This window comes from Erinaceus europaeus, chromosome 4 (assembly GCF_950295315.1).
Source record: "Erinaceus europaeus chromosome 4, mEriEur2.1, whole genome shotgun sequence".
NCBI lineage: Eukaryota > Metazoa > Chordata > Mammalia > Eulipotyphla > Erinaceidae > Erinaceus > Erinaceus europaeus.
In genome coordinates, this window is record NC_080165.1 from 114259832 (window position 1) to 114278332 (window position 18501).

The following is an 18501-nucleotide window of genomic DNA, read 5'->3' on the forward strand; positions in this document are numbered from 1 at the left end:
TAGTTTATGAAATGTCTTGTAGGGGCCAGGCGGTGGTGTACCTGGTTAAGTGCACTCATTACAGTGCCCAAGGACCCAGGTTCAAGCCCCTGGTCCCCATCTGCAAATGGAACACTTCATGAGTGGTGAAGCAGGGCTACAGGTGTCTCTCTTGTCTCTCTCCCTATGTATCTCCCCATCTCCTCTCAATTTCTCCCTGTCTCTATCCAATAATAAATAAATAAAAATATCTTTAAAAAAGAAATGTCTTCTAAATCAGTGTGCTGTGTCACAAAATGTGGTATGTAAAATTATTACCTCAGAGTCATGGGGCTTGCCTTTGTCAAAAGAAGCAGTTATGTGACAGGATTAAGGATGTTGCAGTGTTAAAATATTTATTACTAGGAGATGAAAGCAGGAACATCTCATAAGAGGTTAGTCTTTTATCTTGGAAATATTGGGCCAACTCAAAGTTAAGAAGGCTTTGAACAGCATGTAGAGTTTGTAAATAAATGTTGTTTCCTGCTGAGCCTTCTACTAACTTTGCAGTTGCTGTTATAGCATAAAAAACAGTTGGGATAGCATGGGCATATGAGGTAAATTGTATGCTGTCATAGGCAACAAGTTATGTTTATTTGATTTTAATTTTATCATCTTTATTTATTTATTGGGTAGAGACAGCCAGAAATTGAGAGGAAAATGATGATAGAGAGGGAGAGAGATAGAGAGACACCTGGATGCTGCTCCACCATTTGCAAATTTTTCTCCTGTCAGGTGGGACCAAGTGGTCAAACCCATGCCCTTGTGCATTATAGTATGTGCACTGAATCAGCCCCAGTAGTTGTGTTTATTACCATATTTTTGTATGTATGTTTCCAGGTACCTCTAGAGCAGATGGTTCTTGCAAATCTTGTTTTAGTCATTTAAAAAAAAATAGAAACCTGTTCATTTATATTCCAAAGGAGGGGCTTGTGCATTGAAATTTTAGTTACCATAAAGTAGGAAAGCAAATAGAGAAAAACTGGGTACCCATATCTTCAATAACTAGCTAAGACCAGCCCAAAAACATCTGAAACTTCTACTTAGTTGTGGATCTAGGAATTGCTTGGATTAACTTCATACTTTTTGAAGGTGGCTGGATTCTTTCAAATCTTAGCATATACTTCTCCATGCTAAAGAACTTAGGGTCAAGCCCTAGGCCACCAAAGAGAAGTATCTGCATGGGAGATGTTTCAGGACTAGTACTAGTGGAGTGGATAAACAGAATTTCTTATGAAATTTCTTTGGTAATTGAGCACAAGAGATCACCTACATATTGTAAAATGGTTTCCCAGAGAAATAAAGAGTTGAAATCTTGGTAAAGTACTAAAGGGAAATAAGAAGCATCTCAGTGAATCTGTGAGGCATGATTGCTCAAATATATTGTTGATTGCTCCAAGTAAATGCATTTGAGATAGGCTGTTGGGGTCTACACTGATTCTGAAAATGGCTGAACCAAGGATCACAAGAATGAGTCATTTTTTCTTGGAACTGTGACAAAAGGGTACTTGGGTTTGGAACAACAGTGAAACCATAAATAACTCACTTGTTTAATTCTAGATAAATTACTGTCCTCGACCACTAGGTTTCTGGAGTATCAGGTCTGGCATGTTGCAGACACTAGTTTAGGGAATGTTAAGACTGGACAGTTCAGTCGTTTGGGAAGAGGTTTAGTTATATTTATCAGAATCTCTATATGCTTTGCAGTTTTTTCTCCTAATAATAGCTTTAGAAATAACCTGCTGGCTAAATTAAGTGACTTTGGTTGAAATTTTTTCTCATCTATATGAAGAGAGGAGTGTAAAGAACATTAAAGATCAAGTTCAGGTTGGTAAGTTCTAAGATGAGATAGTTCTCCATTGGAAACAAAATGTATTACATAGCAGAAATGATGCTTTTCAGTAGATCTCATAATCATTTATTCAAGTTGAAATAGAAATTCTGTCTGAACTTTGTAAGGTATCTTCACAGTGGAAACTTTTTTTCTTTCCTCAAGGGATTCCTTTTAAGTAGGAAACATGCCTCTGTTATCACCTTAAGTATTTACCTTTCATTGTAATACTTTCCTCTTCACTATCTAAGGTAATTACTGGTAACAGTTTACTAGAAAATCTCTTATTGGAGTTCTATCCATTCTGGAGGGACATATAAGGTTTTAGGTATGTGGGGCACTTGAGCTGAAATTTTTTCTAGTTAATCACAAATTAACTAGTGTTCTAGTTAATCACAAATGATACATTAATCATTTAACTGCTGTTTTAACAACAGACACTTAGAAAGATGCCGTGAATGACCCAAGAGCTGTTTTAGGTTTCTGACCTTGAAGCTGTTTTAACTGTAAAGCCAACAGCTTAATGTGTTTTTATTTATGATCTTGTTCAAGGGCCTTTTCAAAATACTGTACTATGGCTACCAGTTGCCTCTCATTTTGCTTTCTTTCTGTCAATTCATGAATCTCTGGAGGTGAACTAAGTACACGTAAGGCAGTGAATGCCTTAGTTGGTTGACCTTATTTACTGTATGTCACCTAAAGTGCTGGGGGGAGAAGAGTTCCAAGTAGGTTTTTGCATCTGCCACAGATTCATCTTCCTTTTGTTTGAATAACAGACCAATTAGTGTAAACAGAGAAGATTTGAGAAGTAGTTGTTAAAAATTAGTTGCTATCAGGGGAGGGGATTGGATACAGAGATCCAGTGGTGGAAGCTGTGTGGAGTTGTACCCCTGTTATCCTATGGTTTAGTCAATGTTTCCTTTTTTATAAATAAAATAATAAAAAAAAATAGTTGCTATTTTATAAATTCTTTCTGGTTGAAAATCTCAGATATCATCCTTAGGGTTTTGTGATTTTGCTCTTTGAATCCACTTCTGGGTCTCATGAGATCCTGTCAGTAGGTCTGCAAGCTAATGAAGATCAAACATCATGGTTAGATGGTTGTTTAAGGATACCAGTCAGGTAGGTATCCCATTCTGTTTGTTCTCCTGGGAACTCATACTTATGCTCCTGTTGGATGAATGATCTTGTGTAGCTGACACATTCCTCAAAATGGTCATTGTAATCCAAGTTTCGTTTTGATAAGTTTTCCCATTTTGTTACTTCTGAGATTATGTTACTTAGGCATGAAATAAGTAAGTGCCAGAAAGTGATATGCTTAACTCTTTGGAATTTAAGGATTTCTATCTCTTTGCTACTAGCTTTACTCTACACAAAAAAAGCGTATATCTTAATACCCCAGCAGTAACCTACTACTGCATCACAACTAAGAGGAGGGCCTGTATGCATCTTCCCAGTGAGGATCTGGGACTGAATCTGATCTCAATAAATGGAGATTGGGGAATGATTTCAAACAAATGCAGAACTGCAGATGTCACCAGCAATTCTGACTTGGAATCTGGAGACAGAATCAAAGACTTGAATTTCTAATCAATTGAGAAATTTTGGTCTCTAAAGTGAGGAACTTAACTTCAGGCTAACCATAGTCAGCTCTTTGGGCTCCAGTCATTTATCAGCTCAAACTAAACCGATACTGTACTAGACAGCCAGCTACATGGAGAGTACAAATGCAAAAATAACAGTGCTTAAAGTGAAAAGGGAACTTAGCTCATCTTCATTTGGGAATGTGAAGAATTACTTCTCATTAGTACTGACAAGAAAATTTCACACTGACTTGTTAAGATTGCATTCTAGGGCAAGTTTTTTTTTTTTTCCTTCCAGAGCACTGTTCAGCTCTGGCTTATAGAGATGCTAAGAATTGAACTTGGGACCTTTGGTGCCTCGGGCATGAAAGTCTTTTTGCATAAGCATTATGCTATCTCCCCAGCCTTCTGAGGCAAGTTGTAGTTGCAGTTAAGTTCAGGTGTTAAGTCTTGATGGTCTTAGTACTAGTGACTCCATGCAGGTACTGACTGCCTTTATATATATATTTCTCTTTAAAACATTTTTAAAATTATCTTTATTTATTGGATAGAGACAGTCAGAAATTGAGAGGAGGAGGGGAGATAGAGAAGGAGAGAGACAGAGAGACATCTGCAAATCTGCTTCACCACTCACAAAGCTTACCCCCTGCAGGTGGGGACCAGGGGCTTGAACCCTTGTGCACTCTAATATGTGCGCTCAACCAGGTGTGCCACCACCCAGCCCCTCAGATACTGTCTTTTTAATATCTTTTCATCTGTTCCATACTATACATATATTTTTTAAAAGCAGTATTATCGGGAGTCGGGCTGTAGCGCAGTGGGTTAAGCGCAGGTGGCGCAAAGCACAAGGACCGGCATAAGGATCCCGGTTCGAACCCCGGCTCCCCACCTGCAGGGGAGTCGCTTCACAGGCGGTGAAGCAGGTCTGCAGGTGTCTATCTTTCTCTCCTCCTCTCTGTCTTCCCCTCCTCTCTCCATTTCTCTCTGTCCTATCCAACAACAACAACAATAATAACTACAACAATAAAACAAGGGCAACAAAAGGGAATAAATAAATAAATAAAAATTTAAAAAGCAGTATTATCTTTATGTTTATTATAAGGTATCTTTTTTCATTTTTAATATAAATTATAGTAAGTTACAAGATTATAAGATTACAGGGTTTAGTTTCACACTTCACCCAACACCAAGGTTCCCATGCTCTTACTTCCCCAAAATAAGTAAACACCATAATTCTCACTAAGTTTTATAAACAGTTTGTTTTTTCTTTTTCCATTCTCCTCCTCCTTCTCAAGTTCACTCTGTAGATGCCACATATGAGTGAAACTATCTAATAGTTATGTTTAATTTTTTAAATTTTCTAAGCATTTTTATTTCATTAAGCATCATCACATTACCCCTAGTCTCATCCATTTTGTCTCAAAGGACACAGTTTCATCTTTTTTTTTATTGCAGGGTTGTATCCCTTGGAATATATGTCTCACAACTTCTTTTTTTTTTTTTTTTTTTTTGCCTCCAGGGTTATTGCTGGGGCTCAGTGCCTGCACCATGAATCCACTGCTCCTGAAGGCCTTTTTTTTTTTTTTTTCCACATTTTGTTGCCCTTGATGTTGTAGCCTTGTTGTGGTTATTGTTGTTGTTGATGTCACTCATTGTTGGATAGGCTAGAGAGAAATCGAGAGAGGAGATCTACTGCAGATCTACTTCAAGGCCTGTGAAGCGACTCCTGTATAGGTGGGGAGCTGGGGGCTCCAACCGGGTTCCTGACGTCGGTCAAGCACCAGGTGCGCTTAACCGGCTGCGCTACCCCCCGACCCCCGTCTCATAACTTCTTTAGCCAGTCATCTGTCTATGGACTATTTGGCTGCTTACTCTATTTGGCTATTGTGAATCATGCAGCTATGAACACAGGGATACATATGTCCCTGTGGAATTAATGATTGCACGTCATTTGAATAAATACATTTGAGCCATATGCTAGGTCATAAGGTAGTTTCATTTTGTTATAAGATATTTTGACATTTTCATTTTAATTGTGAATTAAATCTATTTTATATTTTCTTTGAAGCTTTTTTTTTTTTTTGCCTCCACGGTTATTGCTGGGGCTCAATGCCTGCACGAATCCACTGCTCTGGAGCCTATTTTCCCTTTTGTTGCCCTTATTATTTATCGTTGTTGTGGATATTATTACTGTTGTCATTGCTGTCCTTATATAGGACAGATAGATATCGAGAGAGGAGGGGAAGACATCGAATACATCGAGAGGGAGAGAAAGATAGACATCTGCAGACCTGCTTCACCACTTGTGAAGCGACACCCCTGCACGTGGGGAGCCAGGGACTCTAACCGGGATTCTTACGCTGGTCTTTGCCCTTCTTGCCATGTGCACTTAACCCTCTGCGCTACCGCCGACCCCCTATTTTATATTTTCTAATTGATGACTAAGATTATAAAGGAAGTTCTTAGTATTCATAATTGTACATCTCAACATATTACTGAATTAACTCGTTATGCTTAATAGTTATTTTGGAGATTCTCTTGCAGTTTTTAGTTGACAATCGTTATATCTATAAAAATAATAACTGTATATTCAATACTACAAATTATTACTAAAAATCTTACTGCATTAACTTGGATTTCCAGGATGTTAACTAGCTGTGGGAATAGTTAACAACCTGATCTTTTTCCTGATTTTTGTGAAAATACTATAAAAAGTTGGCAGTTAATATGAAATGTATTATTCATGTTAAAGTAGTGTCCTTAATTTTTTATTTTTCCATTATTGTCATGAGAAATACATGTGGACATGCTGATTTTTTATTCACTGAGCCATCCTTATAGTCCTCACATAAATTTAAAGCCCATAATCATTATACCATAAGATATATATAATGCTTTGTGAATTTTGTTCATTTTTTAAAAACAATATTTTGTCTGTCTATATAAGTGGGCTTGAGACTAATCTTGATTTAGTTTTTGTAATACTGTTGTCCCATTTTTGGTATCAGGTTTGCACTCACCACTCTAGAAGAATTTGTATCTGTGGTTACATTTTTCTTTGTCATAATTTTCTGTATTGTTGCTTTTTTCTTATTGTGCTTGCTAGGGACTTGTTACATATTAATTAATTAATCATAAAATATAGCACTGAGTTAATTCATTGACATATTGACTTTTAAAATATAATTTGAAATTTACTTCTTATTTCTGTTTTTCAAGAATCTGCTTCTGAACCTTATTTTAATATTAAAATTGAACAGAGGCGTTAGCCCTAACACCTCTGCAAACTCTCTTTAGTTCCAGTAACTATATGATCTTATCCTTTTTAAAAAAATGCATGTCTGCTGCATTATACAAAACCACTTCCTTATAGAACTGTAAATTAGAAATTCAGTAGCTTATGAAAAGGGAAAATCCCTGTTGTTTCCTTACTGAATGCTAAATTACTGAAACCTCAATGTACTAAGTGGGCATTACTTAGGAGTTTTTTTTTTTTTTTAAAGGACTTTGTTTTCTGTTTGCAGATATTGCCGTGGTGGAGATGAGTGATGCCTTCCGTCAGCCATCCTTATTTTACCACCTTGGAGTGAGAGAAAGTTTCAGCATGGCCAACAACATCATCCTATACTGTGATACAAATACAGATTCTCTGCAGTCACTAAAGGTAACTTGCTTATATACAGAATATTTACTGTAGACACCAGAGTTGTAAGGATTCATCTCTGTAATCCAAAACAACTTAGTTTTTATTTATGAGTGGATGTCTTTATCTGTCTGATGATTGGGTAACCATTGCTAGTTAAGATGTGGAGTTTGATGTCAACACTCCTGCTCCAATACTCTGTCACCAAGTTGTGGATGTTGCCATGATACCAACCTGACTCCCCTGGGCAGATTACCTCACCAATGTGTTCTGGACCCCATCTCCCCAGAGCCCTGCCCCACTAGGGAAAGATAGAAATGGGCTGGGGATCTGGATTGACCTGTCAATGCCCATGTCCAGTGGAAAAGCAAATACAGAAGCCAAACCTCCCACCTTCTGCTCCCCATAAAGATCTTTGTTCCATATACCCAGAAGGATAAAAAATAGGGAAACTTCGGGGGCAGGTGGTGGGTGCACCTGGTTGAACACACATGTTATAATGCGCAAGGACCCAGGTTTGAGCCTCCAGTCCCCACCTGCAGGAGGAAAGCTTCACGAGTGGTGAAGCAGTGCTGCAGGTATCTGTCCTTCAACCTCTCTATCCCTCCCTTCCCTCTCAATTTCTCACTGTCTCTATCCATAAATAAATAAAGATAATAATAAAAAAAAATTTAATACGGAAACTTCTTTTCTTTTTCCCCCCTCCAGGGTTATTGCTGGGGCTCGGTGTCTGCACTATGAATCCACCGCCCTTGGAGGCCATTTTTCTTATCCTTGTTGTCTTCATCATTATTGTTGCCATTGTTGTTTGTTGGATAGGACAGAGATAAATTGAGAGAGGAGGGAAAGAGTGCGAGGGAGAGATGGGAGCTGGGCAGTGGCACACCTGATTAAACACACATATCAGAGAGGGGGAGAGAAAGACACCTGCAGACCTGCTTCATCTCCTGTGAAATGACCCCCACTTCCTGCAGGAGGAGAACCAGGGGCTCGAACCAGAATCCCTACACCGGTCCTTGTACTTGGCGCCATGTGTGCACTTAACCTGTTGCACTAACACCCGGCCCCCCGAATAGAGACACTTCTAAGGGCGGATGGGGGAAGGGGCATGGAACTCTGGTGGTAGGAATTGAATTGTATGGAATTGTATCTCTCCTAGCCCACAAACTTGTCAATCATTATTAAATCACTAATGAAAAAATACATAGTTAAAAAAAAAAGATGTGGAGTTTGTCTAGAATTCAATGTAGAGTTGATAATAGACAGGAGAAAATATTGCTGAGTTTGGAGCTCCAGGTAGCATTGCAAACATGGAGACTGTATTCGTGTAAAGTCACCATTATACACACCAGAGAAAAGAGATTGTACAAGGTACAGTCAGGCCTCCCATTGTGTCAACATCAGGGATTTCATTAGGCACACCTGTCCTCAGCTAGAAATGTTTTCTAGTGAGAGTAACTGAGTAGAAATTCTCTCTCTGAATAAGGTTAGGAAATTGTCTTTCTTCCCTACTGGAATATGACTTCAATTAAAACAAGAGACAAAGAATAAAAAGATTTTATTAGTATTTGTTTTATTTATTTATATTTGTAATTGTCTATAAAATTCAACATGGCCCAATGTCATTTTTTTTTTTTTTCCATTAGAGGATCTTAAAGGCATCATGGTATTTCCTCCATGCAAAATGGTTGCCAAAGATGCTTTTTCAGGGCCAGGTAATTTTATACTGTGTTTATTCTTTGAAAATTATATAGTAATTCTGTGAATCTCATGCTGAGCATGATAGTCATTTCCTTTGTGAAACTTCAGTTAGCTTCATGCGGCTTTTTCTTATCTTTATCTTCCAGTGCTCAGATGAAAGCCATGGGACATGGAGCTCTAAAACCCAGAGCTATATTCTCAAAGACTTAGTAATTGTTACATAAGATCTTTTCTAAGATTCTTGCAAAAAAAAATTAGTACTGTTTTGCTTTTATATGAGTATCTGTGGCTTTTTCTAAAATCTGCAGTGTTTCATCTAACAAACATTATTTATTGAATGCTGGGAATTATACTGGGCATTAATAGACAATCACCCTTTCTAACTATTCTGAAATAGTTCTAAGAGATTTACCTCTACTCTTTCTAAATCTGTTTTTTTTTTTTTTTTGCCTAAAGTAATTCTTTAAGAAACCCCTATTTAATGCTATTATTACATCACAAAGTTTAATGATGGTGTATTTTTAACTAAAATATTGACTGGCTACTATTTATAGCCTGTTAACAGTTGATGGACTAAGGTTTTCTTTATCCTTTTTCATTTTGTTTGGATTAATTTACTTAATCATTTAATTGAGGGGGTTAATAGTTTTTAGTACAGTTGTTGACACATGGATAAAATTTTATTTTAGTTTTTTATTTATAAAAAGGAAACACTGACAAAACCATAGGATAACAGGGGTACAACTCCATACCATTACCACCACCAGAACTCTGTATCCCATCCCCTCCCCTGATATCTTCCCTATTCTTTAATCCCTGTGGGAGTATGGACCCAAGGTCATTATGGGATGCAGAAGGTGGAAGGTCTGGCTTCTGTAATTGCTTCCCTGCTAACATGGGCATTGGCAGGTCAATCCATACTCGCAGCCTGTCTCTCTCTTTCCCTAGTGGGTTGGGGCTCTGGGGAAGCAGGGCTCCAGGACACATTGGTGCGGTCGTCTGTCCAGGGAAGACTGGTTGGCATCATGGTAGCATCTGGAACCTGGTGGCTGAAAAGAGAGTTAACATATAAAGCCAAACAAATTAGTTGACTAATAATGAATGAGTTGGGTGGGGGGGTGTTTCCATTCTGTAGGTAGCTAGTAGGCATATTTTAGTTATATTCCAAAGGGCCCATGACTATACTAGATTTTTTTTTTCCATGAGTCTAAAACCTGATATGTAGGTGGATCCAAGTTATTGTCTGGGGAGATGATGTCATGGTTGGAAAAAGAACCAGAAAGCTGGATCAGGGAAGAGAGTGGCTCCCAAATATGGGAAAGGTGTATAAATATTGTTGACTGTAAACCCCATCGATTTGATGTGATCTGAGGCCTATATTCAGCTTAGGAGCCTATGTGACCTCTGCATCCCAGTAGATATGAGCTCACATTCTATGGTCATGAGTAGTAACTTTCCAAGCTGCCCAATTTCAGAACCCATATTCCTTAGGTGGTAGATAAGAATATGTTGTCTAGCCTCCCTTTGGAGGATGGAACATTCTCTACCATTGTTGATCCAAGTTGATGGTGAGGTCCTATGAGGGCCCACAGAGAGTACACAGAGGGGTCTATTGTGTTGTTCCTGATAGAGATGACTAGTAACATTGGGGAGAGGGATTTATTTGAGGTCTAGGCCCATCATATTTGTTTGGAGACTCCCCAACTAGGACCCCATCAGCAGAATACTCTTACACCCAGTTTAGGTCCTTTTCTACCATCATGTACCATGACAGCAATGTCCTATTTGCCTCCTCCCTTTCTTTGCTTCCCCAGATCCTTTAGCTTTGGTGTAATACACCCCACCCAGTCCAAATTTCACTTTGTGTTTTCTCTTTCTATCCATGTCTCTTAAGTTCTGCCTATAAAATAAACCACCCAGTGTTTATCCTTCTATTTTTAGCTTATCTCATATAGCATGGCTCCTTCAGCTTCTCACCCAAGATGAAGTAAATAAGATGATAACATTTATTTTTTATTATTTATTCCCTTTTGTTGCCCTTGTTGTTTTATTGTTATAATTGATGTCATTGTTGGATAGGACAGAAAGAAATGGAGAGAGGAGGGGAAGATAGAGGGGAGGAGAAAGAGAGACACCTGCAAACCTGCTTCACTGCTTGTGAAGCAATTCCCCTGCAGGTGGGGAGCTGGGGGCTCAAACTGGGATCCTTACTCCGGTCCTTGTGCTTAACCCGCTGCACTACCGCCCAACTCCTGATAATAACATTTTTAACAGAGAGTACGTTCCATTTTGTATGTATTTCATAACTTTCTTATACACTCATCTAGCATCTATCATTTAGGTTGCTCCCAAGTTTGGTCTATTGTGAATTGTGCTGCTATGAACACATAGATGTACATAAATCTCTTTGGATTTGTGCTTTTGTTTCTTTTTTTTTTTAATTTTTATTTTACTTATTCCCTTTTGTTGCCCTTGTTTTATTGTTGTAGTTATTATTGTTGTTGTCATCGTTGTTGGATAGGACAGAGAGAAATGGAGAGAGGAGGGGAAGACAGAGAGGAGGAGAGAAAGACAGACACCTGCAGACCTGCTTCACCTCCTGTGAAGTGACTCCCCTGCAGGTGGGGAGCCGGGACTCGAACCGGGATCCTTATGCCGGTCCTTGTGCTTTGCGCCACCTGCGCTTAACCCGCTGCGCTACAGCCCGACTCCCCTTTTGTTTCTTTTGGATAAATCTCCAGGAGAGAAATTTCTGGGTTATATGGTAGGTTCATTTTTAGTGTTCTGAATGTTTTCCTTAAGGTTTGGATCAATTTACATTCCCTGATCTCTCCAAAACTTGTTGTTTCTATCCTTTATGTATGATATTCTCACAGAAGTAAATTGGTATCTTATTCTTGTCTTTATTTGCATTTTTCTGATAATCAGTGACTTTGAGCACTTTCTTATTTATTGGTATTCTGCATCTCCTCATTGTGAAGATTCTGCCCATGTCCTCACCCCATTTTTTAATAGGGTTATTTGGTGTTGTTGTTCAGTTTAGTGCTCTTTATATATTTGTTGTTATTAACCAGACCTTGGTCAGATGTATGTCACATTAAGATTGTCTCTCACTCCATAGAGTATCTTTTCATTTTGATAATCGTATCCTTTACTATGCAGAAGCTTGTAAGTTTCATGTACTCTTATTGTTTTGTTTTAGTTTTTCTTTTCTTTGCTGCTAAACTTAAACATATGAAGACATTTCTGAATCATATCATGAAGTATTCTGCCAAAGTTTTTATCAACATATTTGATGTTTTCTGGTCTAATGTTCATTTTCAATCCACTCAGAGTTGACTTTTGTATATGGTGATATGTAGTGGTCTAGTTTCATTCTTCTTCATGTTTCAATCCAATTTTCCCAACAACATTTGTTGAAGAGACTCTCCTTATCTATTTAACATTGTAAGCAGCCTTGACAAAAAATAGTATATAGAGAGTGTGAAACTATACCCTTGAAATCTTATAATTTTGGAAATCACTAGTAAAACAATTTGAATCTTGAAGTGAGACCCACCCAATGGGGAATTGAAAATCTCTTTAACAAGTGGTGTTGCGTGAATTGGACAACAACATGCAAAAAAAAAAAAAGTTACGGGATATATACTCAATGGGGTATTATTCAGCAATAAAAAGATATTGTATCCGTCAGGATAAAGTAGATGGGACTGGAGAAGATTATGCTTAGTGAAGCAAGTAAGGAGGTGAAGGACAACTACAGAATGGTTTCACTCATATGCAGAATAAAGAGAATTGAACATACGACTCTCACCCAAATGGGGCAAGAATTACATATTTCTATCCCCCTTTGTTCATTACAAATAAATGATCCTTTATGTGGAAGGTGGTCTTTGTGTTGACATCTTGGTCATCCTAATTGGGTTCGATGCAACCTTAGATCTACTACTGAAATATATGTATAAAATGTTTTTTGTTTTGTTTTGCCACTAGGGCCATTGCTGGGGCTCCATAGCTGCACTATGAATTGTGTGCTCTTGCTGGCCATTTTTCCCTTTTATTTTTTTTTCTTTACTTTTTACTTGATAGGACAATGATAAATTGAGAAGTATAGGAGAGAGAGAAAGAGAGGGAGTCAAAGAGATACCTGCCACCTTGCTTTACCACTTATGAAGCTTCCTCCCACCCCCGTAGGTGGGGGCTGGGACCTTAAATTCAGGGCTTCCATCACTCAGACCCTTATGTAAAATGTTATTTACTGTGTAGAAAGTTATTAAATCTGTAACTTTTCAATAATACCTGTACTTAACATGGTATAATTAGGTGTTGCTGAAAGAAACAGCTGGTGACAAAGACGAGGAAGTTAATTATAACAATAGCAGCACATTATAAAGAGTTGATGCTAAGAAACTGTTTCAATGCTTTGTATAAGGTGTCACTCAACAGCATCTCAGCCCACCTTAAAGATGTGTATCTATTTAGAGTTCTCCCATTAAGATGTATTTTTTAAAACATGAAACAAAATTAATGGACAAGGAGAAGGAGGCTAGAATTTAAGATTTCTTTACAGTTTTGGTATAATTTAGTCTGATTTTTGATGCAGGTTATTTTTTAAATATTTGCCGGGATAGCCTGAGGGTACTTCTTCTTGAGCTAGTGCTCTCTGGGTTGGAGAGAACTCAACTGGAGCCGATCTAGGCTGCTGAGTGGGAGAGGGATCAGGAACTCTTGCCGCACTAACTTCGCAGGAGATACACTCTGGAACTCTCGGAGCCGGAAAGCAATTTCCAAGTGTCTTTAATCAGAAGAGCAGCTGTTTTTATACTCTCCAAGTAGGGTGGAAACAGGATGTGATATAGAGAGGGTGGAGCGAAAAGTGACTGGTGAAAATCAGGGTGTGACAAGGAGAGGATCAGGGTGTGACAAGGAGAGGGGGTGGAGCAGGTGAGAATTCTACCACTAAACCACCAATGCTCTGGAGGGAGTGTGGTGCTTTATGTAAATGTAAAAGTGATTTATGTAAATAGACCAAAGCTTTGAATGGGATTAAATCTATCCCTATATAGGCATATGGTTAAGCAGAAGCCAGGGGGAGCTGGCATACTATCCAACAAATATTTATTTTTCTTTTGTTGCCCTTGTTTTTATTGTTGTAGTTATTAACGTTGTTGTTATTGATGTTGTCATTGTTGGATAGGACAGAGAGAAATGGAGCGAGGAAGGAAGACAGAGGGAGAGAGAAAGATAGACACCTGCAGACCTGCTTCACCACCTGTGAAGGATTCCCCTGCAGGTGTGGAGCCGGGGACTGGAACCAGGATCCTTATGCTGGTCCTTGCGCTTCGCGCCACATGCACTTAACCCACTGCACTACCGCCCGACTCCCCGCAGGTTATTTTTTTAAAGCAGTACAGACAGTTAACGGAGGGTCTTGTGCATGTGTGATAGTACTGGGCAATGTTTTTGACACAAAAACTCTGTATACCTAGAGGGAGAGAGTGGAGAGAGGAGAGTCCGGAAAGCAATACTCCATCATCCATGAAGTTCCCTTAGTGCTGTACATGTTCTCATGTGGTACATGAAAACTAACCCATGGACACATGCATGGTAAGACATACACTTTACCCAGTGAGCTATCTCTCAGCCCTTACAACTTTTTGAAGACAATTCTTTGCTTTAGTAATATCTTGATTAACCTCCTTATTTTTAGTGCAAGAGAGAGAGATTAACAGAGAGAAAGACTAGAGCACTGCTCAGCTCTTGTTTATGGTGGTGTTGGGTGTTAAACCTGAGACCACAGGGTCTCAGGCGTGAACTGTTTTGTATCACCATTATAATGTCTCCTCAGCTCTCTACAGATTATCTATCTATTAATCTAATCTAATCTCCAGTCGCTGGGACTCAGTGCCAGCACTACAAATCCACTGTTTTCTAACAGCCACTTTTTTCCTTACTACCCCTCCACCCCATCCTTTTATTTGGTAGGACAGAGAAAAATTGAGAGGGTAAGGGAGGTAGAGAGGGAGAGAATGATAGACACCTGCAGACCTACCTCACTGTGAAGCGCTTCCCCTGTAGGTGGGTGGGGGTGGGTGGGTAGCGCAAGCTCAGATCCTTGCACAGGCCCTTCGCACATAGTATTATGTGCATTTAACCAGGTGCATCACCACCCGGCCCCTCTCTACAACTTTTTAAATTGACAGTTACTCATAAATCTACCCATGATAACATTCACAAGTACAAAAAATTTTAAACCTGGTAGTGTAGTAGTTGAGTTAAGGTTGTTTTGATGATATGAATATTCACATTGTATGTAACTTCCTTCCTTCCTTCCTTCCTTTCTTCCTTCCAGTAGTTGTGGGGGATCTCACATGTGCACAGTTCTACCCCTCCTATGCTGTTGCTTTCATTCTTTTTGATACAGAATCAGAGAGGGAGAGACAGGTTGCAGGGGAAGATAATGCAGCACTGCTCTACTCTCTGTGCAGTTTCGCCTACTCCCCTGCTGTTCCCTGTGATGCTGGTTCTCAACCCAGGGCTTTGTGCAAGGTAAGGCACATTCCCTGCCTGGTGAACCCCCTGTATGACTTTATTGCTTAAAGTATCTTCACACACTTATTTGGCCTTTTAAAACAACCCAGTGATAAAGGAACATAACAAAAGCAGATAAGCAGACTATAAAAATGGTATTATTCCTGGGAGGGAAGAGGGGATACAGATAGGTGAATCAGGTAAAAGAGTCAACTGATGCCTCCGGTGATGAGTGGAAAGTAGAATTCTGGTAGCAACCATCACATAGTGTATAGTGACTGATTTAAAAGGCTCGACATCTGCCCTGGCATTACATGGGACAGTCATAGGTCGGGGAAACTCTGGTGCTGTAGCTTCTTTCTCTCCCATCCCCTTTGTAAATGAAAAAAAAAAAAAAAACAGCCCTAAACAGTGAAATTATGCATGTGTGAGCCCCCAAAGATGCAAAATAATACCTCTAACTATTATAGTAGGGGAAAAAAGCTGTACATCTGAAACCTATATGATGCTATTAACCAATATTACTTAAAAATGACTGATATAATTAGATGTTTAGTATATGGATTAGGATTTTTTTTTTTCTGATGACAAATAAATCCAGAGAGATACAGTGTCCTCAAAGACAGAGCAGGGCAAGGTATCATCATGCACTTTTTTTTTTGCCTCCAGGGTTATTGCTGGGGTTTATTGCCTGCATGAATCCACTGCTCCTGTGGCCTTTTTTTTTTTTTTTTCTTTTTCTTCTTTTTTTAAAAATTTTTTTGGATAAGACAGAGAGAAATTGAGAAGGGAGGGGAAGATAAAAAGGGAGAGAAAGATAGACACCTAGAGACCTGCTTCAGCACTGTGAATAGACCCCCTTGCAGGTGGGGAGCAGGGATCACTGAGCAGGTCCTTGCTTTCATACTATGTGCACTTAACCCAGTCCACCACCACCTGGCCCCCTATCATGTGCATTTCTAAGTCTGTCACACATTTCCTATAAACTATTTTATAGATTAAAAAATATTTTATTTATTTAAAAAATTATTTGTTTGTTTGGATAAAGACAGAGAGAAACTGAGAGGGAAGGAGGAGTTAGAGAGGGAGAAAAAGAGATACCTGCAGCACTGCTTCACTGCTCATTAAGTTTCCTTCCAATCAGGGACCAGGGGCTTGAACTCTGGTGCTTGGGTTTTTGCTGTTGTTGTTTTAATTTGAAATTTGTTACAAACACTGCATGTATACACGTTCTCTAACTGTCAAGACGGACCAGATCTGTAACATCTGTATGACATTATTCTCCCTTAGTCTGCTCGGCTTTCTTTTAACAGCCTGCAAAAGGGCAAGGGGGGGGGGGGTTCTAGTATGTTCCCAATAGCTCATCTGATGTTTCCTTATTTAACCTTGAGGCAAAATGACAGCACTGGAGAGTACAAGGAACATCATTTTCTTCCCCAACTTTAGTGGAAAATTTTCCATGTTGCCCAGGAACAGAGAGAAGAATCAGAAGGGCAGACCAGGTCACCAGCTGGGGGGCCATCTTCTCTCTCTGGCCAAGAGCACCCAGCTTGCTCTTTTCTTGCAGGAAGCTGGGATCCTGATCACTAGTTCTGCTTCTTGCACTTTGAGTTGATTTGACTTGGTAGATCCACAGCAGCTGTTCCCACTTCCTTCCCCTGGAAGCAATAACTTTAATTTTAGGCAAAAATAAAAGTTCCAGTTTTGGAGACACTCCATTTACTTATCTTTAAAGCAGACTCTTCACATTTACATTGTTCTAAATAGCTATCAGAAATTTTCTTTGTCTTCCCTTGGAATGAGTGTTCTCTCTCTCTCTCTCTCTCTCTCTCTCTCTCTCCATTAACTAAGTTGTTCAAGGCTACTAGAAAACTGAAAGAAAAAATTGTGGTGTCTGGGACTTGCTAATCTGTGATGTTTTTTTACTCTTAAATCTGGGACCAGGTGGTGGTATACCTAGTTAAAAGCACACATTACAATGCACAAGGACCCAGGTTCAAACCCCTGGTTCCCACGTGGGGGAAAGCTTCACAAGTGGTTAAATAGAACTGCAGGTGTTTCTCTGTCTCTCTCCTCCCCTCTCAACTTCTCTGTCTTTACCCATTAATAAATAAAATGTTTTTTTTAAAAAGATGTTTTTCTTTTTTTTTCCTCCAGGATTATCACTGGGGTTTGGTGCCTGCACTATGAATCCACTGCTCCTGGAGGCCATTTTTCCCATTTTGTTGCCCTTGTTGTGGTTGTTACTGTTGTTGTAGCTGTTGTGGTTGGATAGGACAGAGAGAAATAGAGAGATGAGAGGAAGACAGAAAGGGGAAGATAAAGATCGACACCTGCAGACCTGCTTCACCTCCTGTGAAGCTACCCGCCTGCAGGTGGGGAGCCAGGGGCTCGAACCAGAATCCTTACGTCGGCCCTTGCACTTTGTGCCATGTGCGCTTAACCCACTGCGCTACCGCCCGGCCTCCCAAAAAAAGATGTGTTTTTTTTTTTTTTTTTTTCATTTCAGATGGGGTGGGGATAGACAGAGAGGAGAGAGACACCACAGCACTACTCCACCATATGCAGAGCTTACCCCAGTGGCATGGTGCTTCCATGTGGTACTGGGACTCAAATCCCAGACCTTGTGCAGGGTAGGGTACATACCCTACTTAGTGAGCTATCGTCTACCCTCCCTCTTTCTTTTTTAATGTTTCTTGTACAGAAAAAGTGTACATTGACCAGAACTCTCCTGAAAACTCTAGGTAGGTGTGAAGTTACAGTTGGAATAATGCATCTTCAGAAACATTTAATTGGTACAAACTAGAGTTTATATTGGCTTTATCTTTATTTCTATGCACTTTAGATGAAAAAAATTCCCTAAAGTGATTTAAAATAAAACAATTGTGGCATAATTATTTTTTCCTCCAATGTATTCAGTACTCACTATAACACTTTAGTAGTTAAATACATTTCTTTCCTCCCTCCCTCCCATCTCCCCCTCCTTTCCTCTATCAGGGCTCAGCTCTGACTTAGGGTGAAGCCAGAAATTACACATAGAACCTAGGAGCTTCAGACATGAAGGTAAATTCTGTCTTCTTCATTCAGAAGTTTGTATTCACTTAGCTTCTACAAAACATAAATAATAATTAAGGATTCTGTAGGTTGCTATATGACTACTTTTAATATTGTTTCATAATTAGTTTTATGAGTTT

The 18501-nt window shown here is 39.2% G+C and overlaps 1 protein-coding gene across 2 annotated transcripts in view; it reads left to right on the forward strand.

Moving 5' to 3' along the window:
• The window catches only part of MAP3K5 (mitogen-activated protein kinase kinase kinase 5), a 277002-nt gene that overhangs the window by 100703 nt on the left and 157798 nt on the right, over nt 1–18501 (forward strand). For both annotated transcript variants that reach the window (XM_007520044.2, XM_060190392.1), the window contains one exon: nt 6957–7096. In XM_007520044.2, coding sequence (XP_007520106.1) covers nt 6957–7096 — 140 coding nt within the window. The remainder of the gene's footprint in view (nt 1–6956; nt 7097–18501) is intronic.